The sequence below is a fragment of the Pholis gunnellus genome, assembly GCF_910591455.1.
Source record: "Pholis gunnellus genome assembly, chromosome: 14".
Taxonomy (NCBI): domain Eukaryota; kingdom Metazoa; phylum Chordata; class Actinopteri; order Perciformes; family Pholidae; genus Pholis; species Pholis gunnellus.
Window position 1 is genome coordinate 21,286,806 of NC_136541.1, and position 17,361 is coordinate 21,304,166.

At 40.3% G+C, this 17,361-nt stretch overlaps 1 protein-coding gene across 1 annotated transcript; it reads left to right on the forward strand.

Annotated features, from left to right (window-relative positions):
* Nucleotides 1-985: 985 nt before the first annotated feature.
* cyp7a1 (cytochrome P450, family 7, subfamily A, polypeptide 1) lies at nucleotides 986-7,605 on the forward strand. Its single transcript, XM_079173596.1, has 8 exons — nucleotides 986-1,284; nucleotides 2,443-2,683; nucleotides 2,798-3,007; nucleotides 3,252-3,446; nucleotides 3,545-3,744; nucleotides 4,658-4,788; nucleotides 4,976-5,154; nucleotides 5,277-7,605. Exons 1-8 carry the CDS (start codon nucleotides 1,202-1,204, stop codon nucleotides 5,577-5,579), a joined length of 1,542 nt encoding a protein of 513 aa, XP_079029722.1. The 5' UTR covers nucleotides 986-1,201; the 3' UTR covers nucleotides 5,580-7,605.
* Nucleotides 7,606-17,361: the final 9,756 nt, after the last annotated feature.

Here is a 17,361-nt window from a genome sequence, read left to right on the forward strand (position 1 = left end):
CCTTGATTACTGCTATAATGCGGGTATTTCATAATCTACAAATACTTTATGTTTAGAGAATAATTGTCTCCAGGTAGATGGATGACTCACTATCACACAAACTGTGTGGCGCTATCCTTTTCTAATGTTGTATTTCTAGATGAACTTGATTTCGTCTCCACTGGCACACCGGCAAGTCTTAACAGGTAATACTTGTCTGTTGTCACATACCATATGATAATGATGTTCATTCCCTCTCCCGCCTGCACTCACAGTCACAAACACACACGCAGGAGAAGAGCAGGGACCTTGAATCTATTTATCAACTCAGAGTATTATCACAGAACAGTCCTTCAGGTGACACTGTCCATGGACTCCGGTCAAGGTCATCACACACACACACGCACACGCACACACACACCTACACACACACACACAGACACACACACACACATACGGACACACACACACAAACACACACTATTCTTGGAATCCTATTTTCTATAGAAATCCCAGTAAGATAACACACTAGATCATTTTAAGTCCTTAGTCAATTTCAAATGAAATTCACAAGAGGTCACCTAATGACTTTCTTATTCTACAAAAAAAATCTTGATATAAAATTTGTAATGAAGATATGATTTTTATGACAACTAAAAAAAATGTACTGTTTATGCAAAAAATAGTTTGTTGTAATATTTAATAAACGGATCATATCATAATCTTAGCTGCAGGTTTTGAACATCAATCACCATCAGAACATGTAGAAATGATATGCTTTATTTTAGCAAAGAAATGCTGAAAAGAATCTGCCTCCTCTTTAAAAGATCATTGCAGATAGGATAATGCTCCTTATGTTGCACAACAAATTGAACTTTTGCAAGTCAGCAGCTGGGGCTGACTCCAATGATGATATCATGCCATTCCCCTGAATCAGCCCTAAGGGACAGAGCAGCTATAAAAACCTGTCACACACCGCCTGTCATCACACTAGGTTGAACCAACACTGCTCACACTCGGGCTGCTTGCACAATCTGCAGTGACAAGGAGTGACACTTTGCGTTCATAGTCTCTGGGTTGTTAAACTCCAGGAACCTAGGGCAGCATCTTTAATCGCTGTTCCTGTCAGGGTGATCTGCGTGAAGCATTAGTAGCGGTTAGTAAGCCTCCTGGGGTGCTGGGTCTTCCTCTCATCATCATCATCAACAACAACAACAGTATCATGATAATAAGCATTGCACTGATCTGGGCAGTAGTGGTGGGATTCTGCTGCCTTTTATGGCTTGCTGTGGGGATACGACACAGGTAAGACTAGACATAGGATGCAATGTATTAGGCATTTCTTATAGTTGTTGTATTTTACTTATACAGTGTGTCTAGAATTTAGGAATCTGCTGATATATGCTAACCACCAACAGTTTTTTCCAGGGAATCAATCACATGCAACAACATGATGCAATGTAAACCAGTTACGCACTGTGAAGGACATAAGTATGCATGCAGTGTGAGCTAATCAAACAAAAGCTTTTGTAAAGATGTTGGAATTTGTTTGGTGTGCTGTTGTTTCACCAGTGTGCTGTCGGTGCTGCTGTGGTCAAACCATGGTCGGATTGACAAAATCTGAAGTGGTTTCTAATGTAAAATATATATTACAAAAAATGTTGTTTCTAAGAGCGTCATAATGACATTTAGGCTGGCATTTAACCATAACAACAATGGTAACTGTTTTGGAATGTTTTGGAAAATGTTGTGGTTGTTGGGAGGATCAGGTACAACTTCAAGGAAACTGGGCTCATGACGAGATCTCAATGTTGAGTTTTTATCATCAGGGAATCATCACCCTTTTCAGTAGGACAAATGAATCTTTAAAGTATTTTGGTAAGCATTTTATTCTTTGATTTGACAGTCGATAGTGAAGTGGTGACAAAAAATGGTTGCAATTACATGGTAAGGACCCTTAAACCCCAGGAGATGGGGCACCCTGGTGGCCTAGGGGTTAAGGCACTGACCATGAACCACAACGTCCTTGAATTACAACTGGTTTGAAAAACCCACCAGGGTGCCCCAATTTTACTTTTCAAACTGATGCAATTTTGTCAGTGGGGCTGCTGTTCAGTGCAAACACTGTATAACCATGTTGGTATTATCTTCCTACAATTCTCCTATTTCTTAGACAAGGTGCTTTTTGTTTTGGACATACATGGTTTGCATTGGACAAAAAGTAAAAACTTTCATGAGCTGGCTATAGGTTGAGTTAGTCAGTAATAGTAAGAAAAAAAGTGAGCATGACTCCTATAAAAATGTCAGTTTTTTATTTTGAATTCATACAATCATCATAAACCCCCTCTGTCGAGACAAACAACTGGGCCCTAATATGGAAAACGCTTTGACCTTCTATCAGAGGCTATTTGTTTGGCTTTCACTGAATATTGTATGATATCTCTTTCTTGTCTATGCCCATAGGCAACCTGGTGAGCCTGCAGTTGAGAATGGCTTCATCCCCTACCTCGGTTGTGCTCTGCAGTTTGGGGCCAACCCTCTTAAGTTCCTCCGCAGCCGCCAGAAGAAGTATGGTCATATTTTCACCTGCAAGATAGCAGGCCAGTACATCCACTTCCTGTGTGACCCCTTCTCTTACCATTCAGTCATCAAACAGGGGAGACACCTGGATTGGAGGAAGTTCCACTTTGCTACGTCTGTTAAGGTAAATGTATTAGATTTCATCTTCTAATATTCATACCATGTTCTGTCAGGATATTTTTTGATGATACCAGTGATCCTTCAACGGCCCTAAACCCATTTTTCATGCACTCATCAGGCGTTCGGCCACGACAGCTTTGACCCTCGCCATGGCCACACTACAGAGAACCTTCACCAAACCTTCCTGAAGACCCTGCAGGGTGAGGCTTTGCCCTCCCTGATAGAGTCCATGATGGGCCACCTACAGGACGTCATGCTGAGGTCGGACACACTCAGCCCTAGCAAGGACCACTGGGAGGTGGATGGCATCTTTGCTTTCTGCTACAAGGTCAGCAATTGGACTTTAGACTGGAAAGCATACAAGATCATTTAAGACACTGGAAGAGGTAGTCTGCCATCGGGCCTAAGGTTCTACAGGTTATAGTGGACGCAGTCTGGATTAAATTTACCCATAAAATGTACTAAATTATGTCAAACAAAATCATTCCAAAGCCTTCATGCCCTTCATTTGGACTTGAAAACAGTGCTCCCAACAGTCTTAACAGGTTTCCTTCTGTCCTGCTGTCCCCCAGGTGATGTTTGAATCTGGCTATCTGACTCTGTTTGGTAAAGAGCTTGGTGAAGACAAGCGCCAGGCTAGGGAGGCGGCTCAGAAAGCCTTGGTGCTCAACGCTTTGGAGAACTTCAAAGAGTTTGACAAGATCTTCCCGGCATTGGTGGCTGGCCTGCCCATCCATGTCTTCAAGAGTGCCTACAGTGCCAGAGAGGTTAGTGCCGCAATGCCTCTGTGCTGCCATTTCTAATAACTTCAGCAGTATAAACTTTATTTAAGAGAAACTCAAGTATTTCTTTTTTAAATGTCTAGAATCTAGCAAAAACCATGCATGCTGAAAACCTGTCTAAGAGGGAGAACATGTCTGATCTGATCTCTATGAGGATGATCCTGAACGATTCCTTATCTACCTTCAATGACTTGAGCAAAGCCAGGACCCATGTCGCTCTGCTCTGGGCTTCACAGGCTAACACCCTGCCTGCTACCTTCTGGAGTCTCTTTTATATGATCAGGTATGCTAATAGCTCTCTTTGTCTTTAGGCTCACAAGAACAGAAGATAGCAAATGGGTTGGTCGACTCAACAAGCAGTAGTGGTTGCGAGTTCTGTTCTGTTTGAACAGAATCAATTCTTTCTAGTCTTTAATGGCTCTTTGATGTTGTTAGTAAATCACAAATGTCTTCTTCTTGTTAGTTAAATGTCAAGTCGGGTAATCTATTATCACAAAAACACATCTCTTTGTTCACAGCCTGGGGCTAGGGTGGCTAACGTTCCTGGCTTAGAATTACTCATATGTATATATACATGTGTCTATATGTCTATGTCTATATCTAATCTATGCACTTTAGACCAATCTATTGTAACTGACCTACACAGTAGACTAAATTGTTGACTGATGGAGACAAAGTAAGCAAACATTAGACTAGCATTTTAATTTTAGCAATATGCTGCACTTGTGCCATGAATTTAGATCATTTAACTTGCATGGTACAACCAATTGACATATGACAAAGATTTGTAATAGTTTTTGTGTCTGTAGTCCAGCACATTGGATTTGAAATAAAACAATGACTGGGGTCAAAGTGCTGACTTCAAATTTTAAGAGGGGTGTTTGAGGGTGTTCGCCTGTAGAGCATCATTGGAAATAGACTTCAGATAGTAATTAAATGCAAAGGATTTGCAACCAAATGTTTAATAAGCTCATGTTCACACGTGTCCACATGTCCATGTACTTTATGTTCCATAACATTTGAATAAACTAGTGTTTTTAAACATCTATATATTTGCACCAAGCATCACAGTTACAATTAAATTCCAATGTGTACAAAAATAGATATATGGTGCTATTACAATGAAGTTCCTTCAGTTATCCAACATCAGTCAATAAGAATATTTGACAGTGACAGGCTCCTCTATCTGTGCTCAGGAGCCCAGATGCTATGAAAGGAGCTTGTGAGGAAGTGCAGAAAATTCTAGAGGATTCAGGGCTGAAGGTTGACCCGAGCAACCCTACACTGAACCTGACCAGGGAGCAGCTGGACAACATGCCTGTTATGGGTAAGATTACCAGCAGATTACTAGAAAATAAAAGATACTTGTAAGACAACTAACTGTCTGGAATTGCCTACATGGTTTACAACATACCATTGCAATATATGTACAGAATTCTAGTATTTTCTTATTTTAAAATGCAGTAAATAAATGTTATGAACCTAATTTATTTCTGTCTACTTTCTGTCTGTAGACAGCATCATTAAAGAAGCCATGCGTCTTTCGAGTGCTTCTATGAATGTACGTGTTGCCAAGGAAGACTTCCTGCTTCACCTTGACAACCAAGAAGCTTACCGTATTAGGAAAGATGATGTCATTGCTCTATACCCACCAATGCTGCACTACGATCCAGAAATCTATGAGGATCCCTATGTAAGGCTCCTGTATAGTTACTACTTAATCAATGACAAAACTATCTTCTTCAGGAAATCCCTGTAATTTGTGAACTACAGAAACTCATCTTCCTCTCTCCCTCTCTCCTCATCCCCCCGCAGGAGTACAAGTTTGATCGTTTCCTGGATGAGAAGGGTCAGGAGAAAACTACATTTTACCGCAATGGCCGGCGGCTGCGTTACTTCAACATGCCCTTCGGCTCTGGGGTCACCAAATGCCCCGGCAGATTTTTTGCTGGGTATGAGATCAAGCAGTTCCTGACTCTGGTGCTGTCCTACTTTGACATGAAACTGTTGGACCCTGCTATCAAAGTCCCACCTCTTGACCAATCCCGTGCGGGTCTGGGTATCCTCCAGCCTACCTATGATGTGGACTTCAAGTACAAGCTAAGATCGAACCACTAGGCTCTCTGTCAAGGCAGATCGATTGAAGTACATACTGTACATAGTGTATATTTAACAGTGTTAATGAAGATGCTTTGCTGTATATATAAATAGACTAGAATATATAGATTTATTCTGCACATATTATAAACTGATAAAATCCTTCAGCGTATCTGGTAGTGTTGTGACAAGCACTTCCTGTCTGGCATCAGTGGAAGTGCTGAGTTGCATTTTCAATTCCGGACGAACCTAGAAACATACAAATTTATAAAATAAATGTGGTTTTGCATGTTTGGCCCATTTACCCAAAATCTTGTCAAGTTATTTTTATTATTGTTCTTCAAATCAAGTGGCAGAGTGTTTGTACCTTGCAGACAGCCCTTGATTTTAAGACATTTCCCCATGCCACATTACAGTGGCATGGTTATGCAGCATAGACTCGACTTAAATCATTCAAATATTACCATTACGTGAGAAAAGACAGCTACAGCAGAATAGTCTTCACTGTTTTCTTGTTAGCACTTGTCTGTGCTGGTATGTTTGACTCTGGACAGATGTGTTTTATTTCCACAGCGCCTGACACAAGAACAACATTTTCTATTGCACAGATACTAACATATTGTAACTACTGAAACCTAGGGTTTTCCATGTTACCACAGTTTCAGAGTGTCTCCTTTCTTTTTTGTCTTTCCTCTCTATCCTGTTCATCTCTTCCAACTGCTCATCCAGGCTTAGCCCACCCAGTACATTCAAATTCATAGCAAAGTCTGACATTTTGTAACAATTTGTTTGGCACAATAATACTATTGTAATGGGGTCACAGCTGTGTTTTACAAGGGCTTTGAACGCCGCTCAGCCAATTATAATCAAGGCCTGATACTATATATTTGTATTGCTACATCAAGAGGAAGGTCTAATTGCTGTTTCAATGTCTTCACCTCACTCCCAGGAGTAAAGTTCTTTCACTGATGGATGTAAACTCCCCTCAAAAAGCTAAAATTGCCATATTATCAAAAATGTTCATGACCTCAATGTCCTCAGTGACAAGGTATTTTTCAGGTTTTTGAAAGATGATTTCAAAACAGGGCCAACAGTACCATATGAAAATGGAATGTTATGGGAAAATGTCATCAGTAAAGTATATTGTAAATTACTTTTAGTAAATGGGCTTAACATGCAAAAACACTGGTGCTTCATTCATCCCGAGAGCTACTGGAAGTTCACATTTCTGCACTTTTGATGTGTGTTAGCATTGACTATCACAGCCAACTTTGTGCAGTGAAACATGTTCTGTGTATTTATCATAGCATATAGAAAATCTGTGTAAACACTTTAGCTCACCTATTCTGCTCTATCACCACTTGTTTGGTACTTTGCTATTTCACGTCAACTAGTTTATTCTGCGAGGTGAAATTACTGAGTGCAGCATGACCAAACTCCTTTTTTATCAATGAATGTATTACTGTAATCAGTACCCTCTCATTTATTGACTTCACCTTGAAGTAGAAGATAGAGACTCCATCAACTTTGGAGTTTGCTCTCTCTTGCTGTCTCACTCTCAAACACTGCTGTCCCTAAAGATGCGTCTGATTGTTGGCCAATGCTAATCTATATCATGTATGTTTACCCTCTCAGTATAATTATTGCAAGGCAGGTATTCAGGTGCTTCACATAAAGGGCCAAACATTCATAGTACAACGTCAAAATGTACTAATTTACACAAAAGAACCACAAAATGATAAGGGGATATATAAAATTCTAGATAAAATATTTAGACAATGAGTAAAAACAGTGAGTGAGTCTGAGACCCTAATTATTCTTGGGAGCAGAATGTGACAAACCTGAAAGCGAGGTCAGAACACCATAAACATGCACAGCTGTTTTACTTATATTCCCTGACAATCTGAAGGTTATTCACTGAACAAATGTGCACCCACATGCATGTGTTGATGTGTACATGCTGTACAAACAGAAAATAAATCAATACATTTGTACACTTGTCTGTGTGGCATGTTCAGACGTCTCTATTTGTTCAACTCAGTGCAAATACAGCAGAAAGGTTTTGTCATGCTTTCTCTTTCTCTCTATACATGTACTAATCACGTAATAAAGTAATAATGTAGATAACAGGGGATTGTGGCTGAAAGCTCCAGAAGAAATCTAACAATTAGACATTTAGTCATTGTTTGTCATAGAAACAGTTCAAAAGTATTCTTTCTTTAAACAATGTATAGTGATTACTGTAGGTAGCGTGTGTTAAATGTAACAATTAATAGCAAGATTCATAAATTCAAGTTTATTTTTGGAGCACAGTCTACAAAAGCAATTGAAAGTACTTTACGCAGTGATTAACAAAACAAGTAGAAAGTAAGTTATAACATAAATACAGGCTGACAGCACAACACACACACGTACAACTAACTGCGTAGGTGCAAACCTTTAATCCAGGCTGAATCCTGTTTTCACCAGTTTTTCTTTAATGTGGTCTGCTTAGTTGATAAACTTTAAACAGGTCATATATATATCCAAGAACACTGCATGCTCTGTTCACACCCTATTCAGTGCAGTGTTCATAAGTGTGCATTGTGCAATGCTTTGTTACTCACAGCTGGGTGTGGTCACATGTACAACAACACACATGTGACGACCTTTTAACCCACAGAGGTCAGTGCAGCAATGCTTCATTTCCATGATTTATTTTGCCCTTGCTTTACAACAACTTCAAGCTGACCAAACACATATAAGGTAGAAAAATGGAAAAAGAAAATAATAATAGTATATCATATAAAATATGTTTTTAAGCTTTATTAACTGACACTATATGGTTATTAATTATTTTCAGTTTATTTTTGATGGGACATTTCTTGCGGCCTGTTACACACTCCTCAGATTTAAACACTGAACTCAGCTGCATTGCAGTCTGTTGTGTGTTGTTTGATAACTGCATTGAGAGTCATTCATGAGTAGCTCAGTGCTACTGAGCTCCCAGAGGTCATATACAGGGAAGAGTGGAGGATAAATGCATCGAAATGCTGCTAACCCCCTGAATGCAAAGGCACCTCTTAAATTCTGAGAGGAGCATTTGCAGATACCTTTCTCCTGTTACTCTGCTTATTAGCTTGTTGCTGCTTTATAGTTTATGTTAGCTTATATGTAACTCCATAACCTAAGTTCCCACATTAACTTAATCCACAACTGCTGTAATCAACTCTATACAATTTGTAATATTGCTTGATGAGCTGTCATATATTTAAATTGAGAGTTTTTATTTTTCAGACTGACTGATGGGATGAGATAAAAGGAAACTCAGGATGTAACAACAGACAGAAACTTAATTTAAAACACAAGATTGAAACCTGTCAAATGAGCGAAAGATCCTTTAGTAACCAACACTACACAATAACTCCGCTTTTTAAGATATGTTCTTATCAGTATTTTTTGTAAACAGTGTTAGAATTGCCATATCATTTCAGTTTTGATCAACTGACAAACACAAACTGTTCAGTTCTGTAAGTGATTTTGCCGTAAATTAAAAAATCACCACATTAATCAATTTGTTGAGTGTGCCGATGTAATCCAAACATAGATCTAAACTAAGGATAAGTTTGATTCGATATTGGTTGTTGACATAGAAACTCAAAGGTCCATCTTTCTATCATAACTGTCCTAGTGGCCGACAATAGAGTAGCTGAGGTAAGGCCAGATTTTATTTTACCACTGCAGCCCTGTTCATTTAGAAAAAACATGCCAGGATTAAACCACCAGGACCCCGATCTGCTGGCCCCCCATTAACCTATGTTCCTTGAATCCCCCCACCCCCTAAGTGATGTGTTGATTGTCTATGCTGGACGATAATCAGAAAGTTCTTAAAGCTACTTTTTGTCATCAGATACCCTCCTCAAGACAGTACCTGGAAGTAAACAAGGGCCCTCCTCATGTCAGTGGATATTGTGCTTTAGCGGTGCACTCATAAATTATGTTTCAATTAAATTAGCTCATAACATTTCACACGGTAGGTCTGATGTTCTAAAGAGCCCTGGAATTCTAGAGTCCTGGGGCAGTTGACATCTTTGCTCAGTTGGTAAATCAGTCAAAATGTATTGATATGAAATCCATGCTAGCTAACGTTTTGGTTCACTCTCTCTCAGATTTAATCATTAATGAATGCTGAGAAAAACAAGGCCCACCTGGGGAAATCAGATGCCTGTCCAGGACGGTTCCTCTGGCTATGGGACCAGTGGTATGTAGAGTAGCTATAAACTTTAATTTTGCAAAAACAAGTTCCCAAGTAGAAGTTAAAGTTGTCATCAAATTAACTACAGTACTTGAGTGAGAGTGCAAAAGTAAGTAAAACATTTTATATTTCAAATGATATTATTTGATGTTGCCTCCTATATTATATCATTATTATTTGGCAGATAAATCAGCAAGTTGTGTGCATATGCACATGCATGACTTGACAAATAGTAAATATAAAGAGTGTCAACATGTCACCACAGTCACAAAGCACATCCAGGTCTCTCCAATCACATGAAGACAATAAGATCAGAGAAGTTGACAAAGCAGTACCTTTCTGAAAATATCAGATGACTGATTCAGGCAAATAAGGGAATAATGATGTCATGTATCATCATGAATTCCCTGTTAAATATACTGTACGTGTGTTCACTTCTTCACTTTGCCCTGAGGAAGATCATCTGTGGTTGAAACATTAGTCATGTCCACATAAAAGAAAAGCAGTTTTTGTGCATGATTTGGTCTCTACTTTTCTGTCTCTCTTCATCAGGCTACACAAAGCATGAAGTATGGTCACACCATAACTCAGTGCTTCTCAAACCTTTTCTGTCACGCCCCACTTTGGAGGAAGAAACATGTTCATGCCCCACCGCCCCAACAACATGGTAACAAAATGGTCCATGTTGAACTATTATTGAAACTAGAAAATTTCGCAAGAAATTTTGACAGTGTGGCTTCTACTGACCGAAGACGTCGCAATATATAGCTACACAGGCCGATGTTACCGGTAGTATCGTTGCGGTTCGATTGAGATATCGCCTCTCTCTTTTCTGCATTTTAGATTCATACTCTTGGATTGACAGTCCACAAATGGCTCCCGTCATTTCTGTACTGGACATATACATCTTTGTTTGAGAAGCCTTTGGAAATGATGGGCGCTAACATTTCTGTACGAACCTCATTCTGAGCTTCATGTTAAGATACAGTTACTCTATGGGGCTTTTAGAGACAGGCAGAAAGACAGACCGAGAGAGAGAGACAGTGTGCATGTGTGTGTAACTGGTTGCCATGGTGAGGACGCACCTGGTGTTAGAGGCAGACTGATTCAGAAACGTTACAGTAAACAGTGATTTTGAACAAAGCTACGGCCTCCTTTTAACAAAAAGCAGGAGTCTGAGTGCCAAAATATGGATACCATGAGAAAGATAAGACTCTGCCGAACGCGCTGATGTGTTTTTTATGTTTGTGGTGTTAAAAATGTGAGCTCCAGAGCAATATACAAAAGTGGTACCGTCTGCTTTCTTTGAGAAATGAGTGGTCAGATTTAACATGGAGTGTAATGGAGCAGAAAGTTGGTTTTCCTGTCAATTAAGGTCTGTAGTTTAAAATGTGTAAATGTGCTGGATTCCACAGTCATTTCTCGAGACCAGCACATGATTAGCTAACTTTTTTGCAAAAAATAATGCATGAAAAGTGAAAATTGTGGGACTCAGCAATTTGTTTGTAGAAATCACAGAATATTTTCCTGCTACACTCTGACAATTATGCCCTCACTCTAGCCCTTAACGAGCTGCGCAATACACACCCATTATAAAATCTGAAATGGACCTAAAATGTTCCTGAAACTTAATCTGCGACTTCATGAAAACTGTGCTAGCTATCAAAATGTGCATTTGGCTTAATAACGTCCAGCGTTTTGTCTACGTTTTAAACTTTAAATCATTTTTCTACGTTAAAGTATGGCTTGTCAATATGGGTCCAAAGTTCAGTGTTTTTTTTGCTCTCTTCACGCCGAAATCCCATTCAAGTCTATGGGGCGATTTTGCTCCATTTTTCGGGATTTTTGGGAAAAACGCTGGGCAAATCTCTGAGAAGAGTCTTTCCACACCATTCCCGATCTGGCCGCACGTTTGGATGTATTTTTCACGCTGCTGTTGGCAACGCTGTGTGAGGAGAAGCAAATCAAAATTGGGGGTGGAAGATGGAGAATAAGAACTAGAAAATGCATTTCCTGCTGAAAATGCATTGGAATGCTGAAAGCTGAAATGAATTGCAAAAACATTGCTGAAAATAGATATTCAATTAAAAAAAATTGCAAAAAGCTTAATAATTCAAAAAGTTTAAAGATTACAAATATGAAAAGTCAGCATCACCCCTCTCCTGAAAGAGCTAAACATTTTAATATTTGAACGGTTTCTGTGGTTTAAAAAATGTCAGCAGTAGTGATATTTGTTGTAGTAGTAGTTGAAAGCTGAAATGAATTGCAAAAACATTGCTGAAAATAGATATCCAATTCAAAAAAAGAATTGCAAAAAGCTTAATAATTCAAAAAGTTTAAAGATTACAAATTGCTGAAAATACAGAAATGGGAGACTACCTGTCTGAAAAATGTTGTAGCCTGAAAGCATTTAAACTGCACTGCTGAAAACCCTTCTCGTTGAAATGTTGAACTATGGTGTCTGTAGCTGAAAGTATGAGGAAGAAGGCTTTGAAAGTTGAAGAAGTTTAAGAGGATTTGAAGATTTTCTCCATAGATATATCCAGATATCCAATTAAAAAAAGATTGCAAAAAGCTGAATAATTCAAAGTTTAAAGATTACAAATATGAAAAGTCATATCACTCCTCTCCTGAAAGAGCTGAACATTTTAATATTTGAATGGTTTCTGTGGCTTAAAAAATGTAAGCAGTAGCGATATTTGTTGTAGTAGTAGTTGAAGTTGTAGTTGTAGTAGAAGTATTTTAAGTAGTAGAAGTATTAGTAGCGTTAGAATAAGTGTGTGTGGGGGGGTCCTCTAAAAGTATCCAAGACCTGAATGACTGAATGAGAGCGACGCACACAGAGAGATAGAGAGAGAGAAGTGTATGTGCGCGTGTGTCTGTGAGTCTGTGTGTTTATCAACATTGCTGATTACCTTAATCACGAACACCTGTGTGCCAGCAGCCTGTTCATTGAGAACAGACAGGCAGGCAGACAGTTAGATGGACTGAGTGAGTGTGAGAGAGAGACAGGCAGGCAGACAGACAGTTAGATGGACTGAGTGAGTGGGAGAGAGAGACAGACAGGCAGGCAGACAGTTAGATGGACTGAGTGAGTGGGAGAGAGAGACAGACAGGCAGACAGAAAGGAGATCTAACAATCCCTCCATGTCGTGTGCGTAGAGAGACAGACAGAGAGAGAGAGTGAGACACAGACAGGCGGAGGGAGAGAGTGACAGACTGAGAGAGATAACCAGACAGAGAGAGACAGACAGACACTCTGATCTCTCTGGCAATCCTTCTCATTTGGAGATTCTCCTATGTTTTAACATTTACAGCTAAAGTAACTATTGTCCTGCTCTGCCAGGTCTTTCCTCGTCTCGCCCACTTGTGTCATGGTGTGTGTACATCTCACTGGAATCAGGAAACTTGTCAGAATACCCATATTTGATTGGCTGAGCAGCATCACGCATATCTCCAAGTCTTGTGTGCGTGTGTCTCAGTGCCTCTGTATGTTTATAAACATCACTAATGAGCTCATAGAAACACCTGTGTGCTTGAGTGCATGGTGATTGGAGCACCTGTGTGAGAGATTAGAGTGAACAGTGATTTTCAACAAAACTACCTGTCAAACAAGCCCTTTATACCAAAACCATGAGACTAATCAATAAAATATGGATACCTTGAGAAAGATAAGACTCTGCCGAACGCGCTGATGTGTTTTTTATGTTTGTGGTGTTAAAAATGTGAGCTCCAGCGCAATATACAAAACTGGTACCGTCTGCTTTCTTTGAGAAATGAGTGGTCAGATTTAACATTGAGCTCTATGGAGTAGAAAGTTGGTTTTTCCTCTCAATTAAGTGATTTTCTGCCAAATGTGTAAATCTGTGGGATTCAACAGTCACTTGTGTACGACAATGACACAATTAGCTACTTCAAGATCCAAAAAATATATATGAAGAGTGAAAATTGTGGAGTCCAAGGCAAAAGACAAATATTTTTTTCACAATTTTTTAAAAGCATTCCAACAGTAAAGGAAACAGGATAACAATACTTGGAATGCTTAACAGCATTCCAACAATAAAGAAAACAGGATAACAATACCCCCCCCCCCAAAAAAAACACTCTATGGATCTACACGATTCACGTGGATGATATATTTTGATTCAAAATGGCAATTTTGCCAAAAAGCGACACGTTTGCAGGTATGAATAAAGTTCTTGAAATAAAAAAATTCTGCATTTCCCCCGCGCCCCACCTGCAATAGCGCTGCGCCCCACTAGAGTGGCGCGCCCCACAGTTTGAGAACCACTGCCATAACTCAAGCTTTCCTAGTGTTTTCCCTGTGTTCCCATCATTAGTGTTTCTCTGTTTGTCTCTTCTCAGCTGGCTTGGGCGTGGTCCCCTGTCTTCACCTCCCTGGCTTCCAGCTTCACTCTGCCTACACTCCTGCATGCAATCATCACTCAGCTCACCAATCATCTAATCAGCTCTGCAGTGAATATACCCATGCTCTCCTTCCATTCTTTGCCAAATTGTTGTCCACTCTCCTGCGGTGAACAGCCGATGGCCAAACTGTGGAATCCTCCATGTGTTACTTCTTGCTCTTGTGTTTTTTCCCCATGTCTAACTGTTTTTGTGCTCCAGGATCAGCATTCATTCCCTGCCACCCTACGCCAGCTCTTCCCTTCATCGCCATTCCTTCCTGGATTCCCATTTGCTTCATTACCTTTTTGTTAAAATGTACTTGTTCTTTGTGGAAATCACAACAAATATTTACATTATGACAAAAAGCAACAGTAATAGTAGTTTTGAAGCATGATATACTGTGTTTATGTTATTAAAGTTATTAGCATTAGCACAATAGACACTTACTGTGAGCACTGTTCTCTGATGTAGCCTACTGACTTCGGACTAGCGCTATTTGAAAGCCATAAGATTAATGTTAGGGGTCGTTCACATGTTTTGTCTAAAAAGCTTGGGAAAGGCCAGTCGTAGTCTACCGCTTTCATCCTCTCTGGCTGCAGCTTCATCCATACTGCTTTGAACAGAGAGTCATTTCGCGGCATGGCTGTGGTAGGAATGCCAGCAACGCTGGAGGGAACGAGTTGACCACCTGCCTCTTAACGGATCACGAGGGTATAAAATAATAAATAGAAGTAGCGTAATTTATGTATCCAAATTCAAGGGAGTAAAATAAATGTTTTTTTTCTCTAAAAATCCTTTCAAGTAAAGTAAAAAGCATGCTTCATTAAAACTACTCTGACCTTTAGAATTTTAAAAATCTGTTTTACTTGAGTACATGTCACTAAGTTAATGTGCCCCCTCACTACTTGAGCGTAACCATAGTTAGCCAGTAACAGTCTATTAGAGCGGAACTAATGGTTATGTAAACTTCAATAACCCCATTAGCCTGAAGTAACCTCTGCAGTCAAGCTGACTCCAGAGTGGACAAGAAGGATGCAGTTATGCACCAAACTGAATTATTGAGTCACAGGTTACGTGTGTTGCTGATAACAAACACACCATTGTCAAGTCAAGGCCACTGCTCAGACACGTGTATCTTTGGTATTCATTACTCTGTGGAGAATGTTATTTCACAGTGACATTGTGATGACACATCTCATGCTGACTGAAACTGTAAAATAACTGAATATAAGATAAGAGTACATGTGTGTGAGCCATGGAGCCTCAAGGAAGATACAGGTCACCAGATGGAGGATAATAAAATAAAATAAAATAAAATAAATTAATAATTCAAGATAATTAAAATGTTTTTAAATATTTGACAGGGTAGACATTTCCCATTATCAGTGAAGGGGAATGATACATCATTTTAATACATATGTGACCTAATTAAAAGGATGAGACCAGACACTAAGATACATTTAGATTTTATGTGGGTCTTTTATTTCTCCCCGACTGGACTCATGGAGTACAGCGTTAATTAGTCAGATTTTAAGGTACTTTACAATTGACAGCAAACTTAAACCATTGCTATTTACTGAATTTAGGGTTACGATATACATATAGCTATAAAACACAACAGTAGTGGCTTCCTCCTGCCAAACAGAAACAAAGAACCTCGGCATCTGGGCCATGCTGTTCAACTCTCCAAGATATGCAGATAACATTCATTTACACAGGAACACAATTATTTTCAAAGAAAATAATAAACTCACTCCCTCATCAGCAATCGACCTGTGCGCTCTGACCCACACCCATGGAACTGACGGCAGCTTCCGTCTCCCCTCTAAACGAGGCAGATGTACACAACTCAACACCAGATGCATACAACTTAACACCAGTTAACAACAAACAGTTAACAACCCCAATTTCAAGGTGATTCTGCATTTATTAGTAACTTACGCTGACCCGTAGTTCAGGTATTTCCAATCAGCTCAGTCCTCAGCAGCCTCTGATTCCCGCTCTTTATTTACACATCTCGCGTGAACTCAGTCCTCTTGCGTAGCTCACGCTTCACGGTTCTTAAAGTGACAGTACAAAAACCTTCCTACCCCCACTTCGCCTGGCTACATTCTCCCCTGCTACCAGTCAACGTTCTCGGTGACTTCCTGCCTGTCTATGTTTCCCTGAAGCTTTGAAGTATAGAGAACTATGCCAGCTAACAGCTGGGAGAGTACATCAGGACTAAAAGACACCGCATTGCACGAGGAGCTAGGCAAGTTAAATGGGTTCTGGTGTATCCCTGCTGTTTTTCTCTGACTCCTGCGTAGAGGGGGAATGGGTGTGTCAACATTTCCCTCCTTTCTCTTCCTTGGAGTAGGCACAGGCCTCACCTCCAAATCCTCAGCATGTGAGCTGGGTCTCTCTGACATGGGCTGAGGACAGGGTACTGATTTCTCCTCCAGGTCATCATCAGGTGGGTCACGTCCCTCCAACCCAAGTAGATCCCCACCATCAGCCACATTATCCAGGTGGCTCTCCAATCCCTCAGTCAGGTCCAGATTCTCACGTTCCTGAGTTGTGACACCTTTAGTTGAGGGATAATACACTTCCTCCACCAATACAAACTCTGGATCAGAGGACTCAGTTTCACACTCTGAACTCAAAGCAAGTTCATCCACAGGAGCAACTGCCTGGTGATGTCGTCTCGGTGCTGGTATTGGCCCCACACATGGTCGCAAGTTGGACCTATGCACCCTCTTCACCAGTCCTCCCTCCAGTGTTTCCACCGCATATGTGGCCCCTTGGATATCCACAACTTTGTACACAGTAGCCCCCCAGGCATCCTGGATCTTATTCCTTCCGGGTGGTTGGTGACGGAGATACACAAGTTGTCCCACCTCGACCGGTGGGCAGTGCACCTTCTCCTGTTGGTGGGCTACCCTCTCCGCAGCCTTTCGCTCAGCACACTCTCTCGCTCTTGCATGTGCATTTTGGAGACGCTCCTGGTGTACAGCTAACCAGTCAGTTTTGTCATGTTTCACTTGTTCCTGGCCTAAAAGTGCATCGATTGGAAGGTGCGGACGAACACCAAACAGCAAAAAGTAGGGTGGATACCCTGTGGTCGAGTGTGGCGTGACATTATATGCATACACAAGCTCGGACAGGTGTTCAGGCCAACGT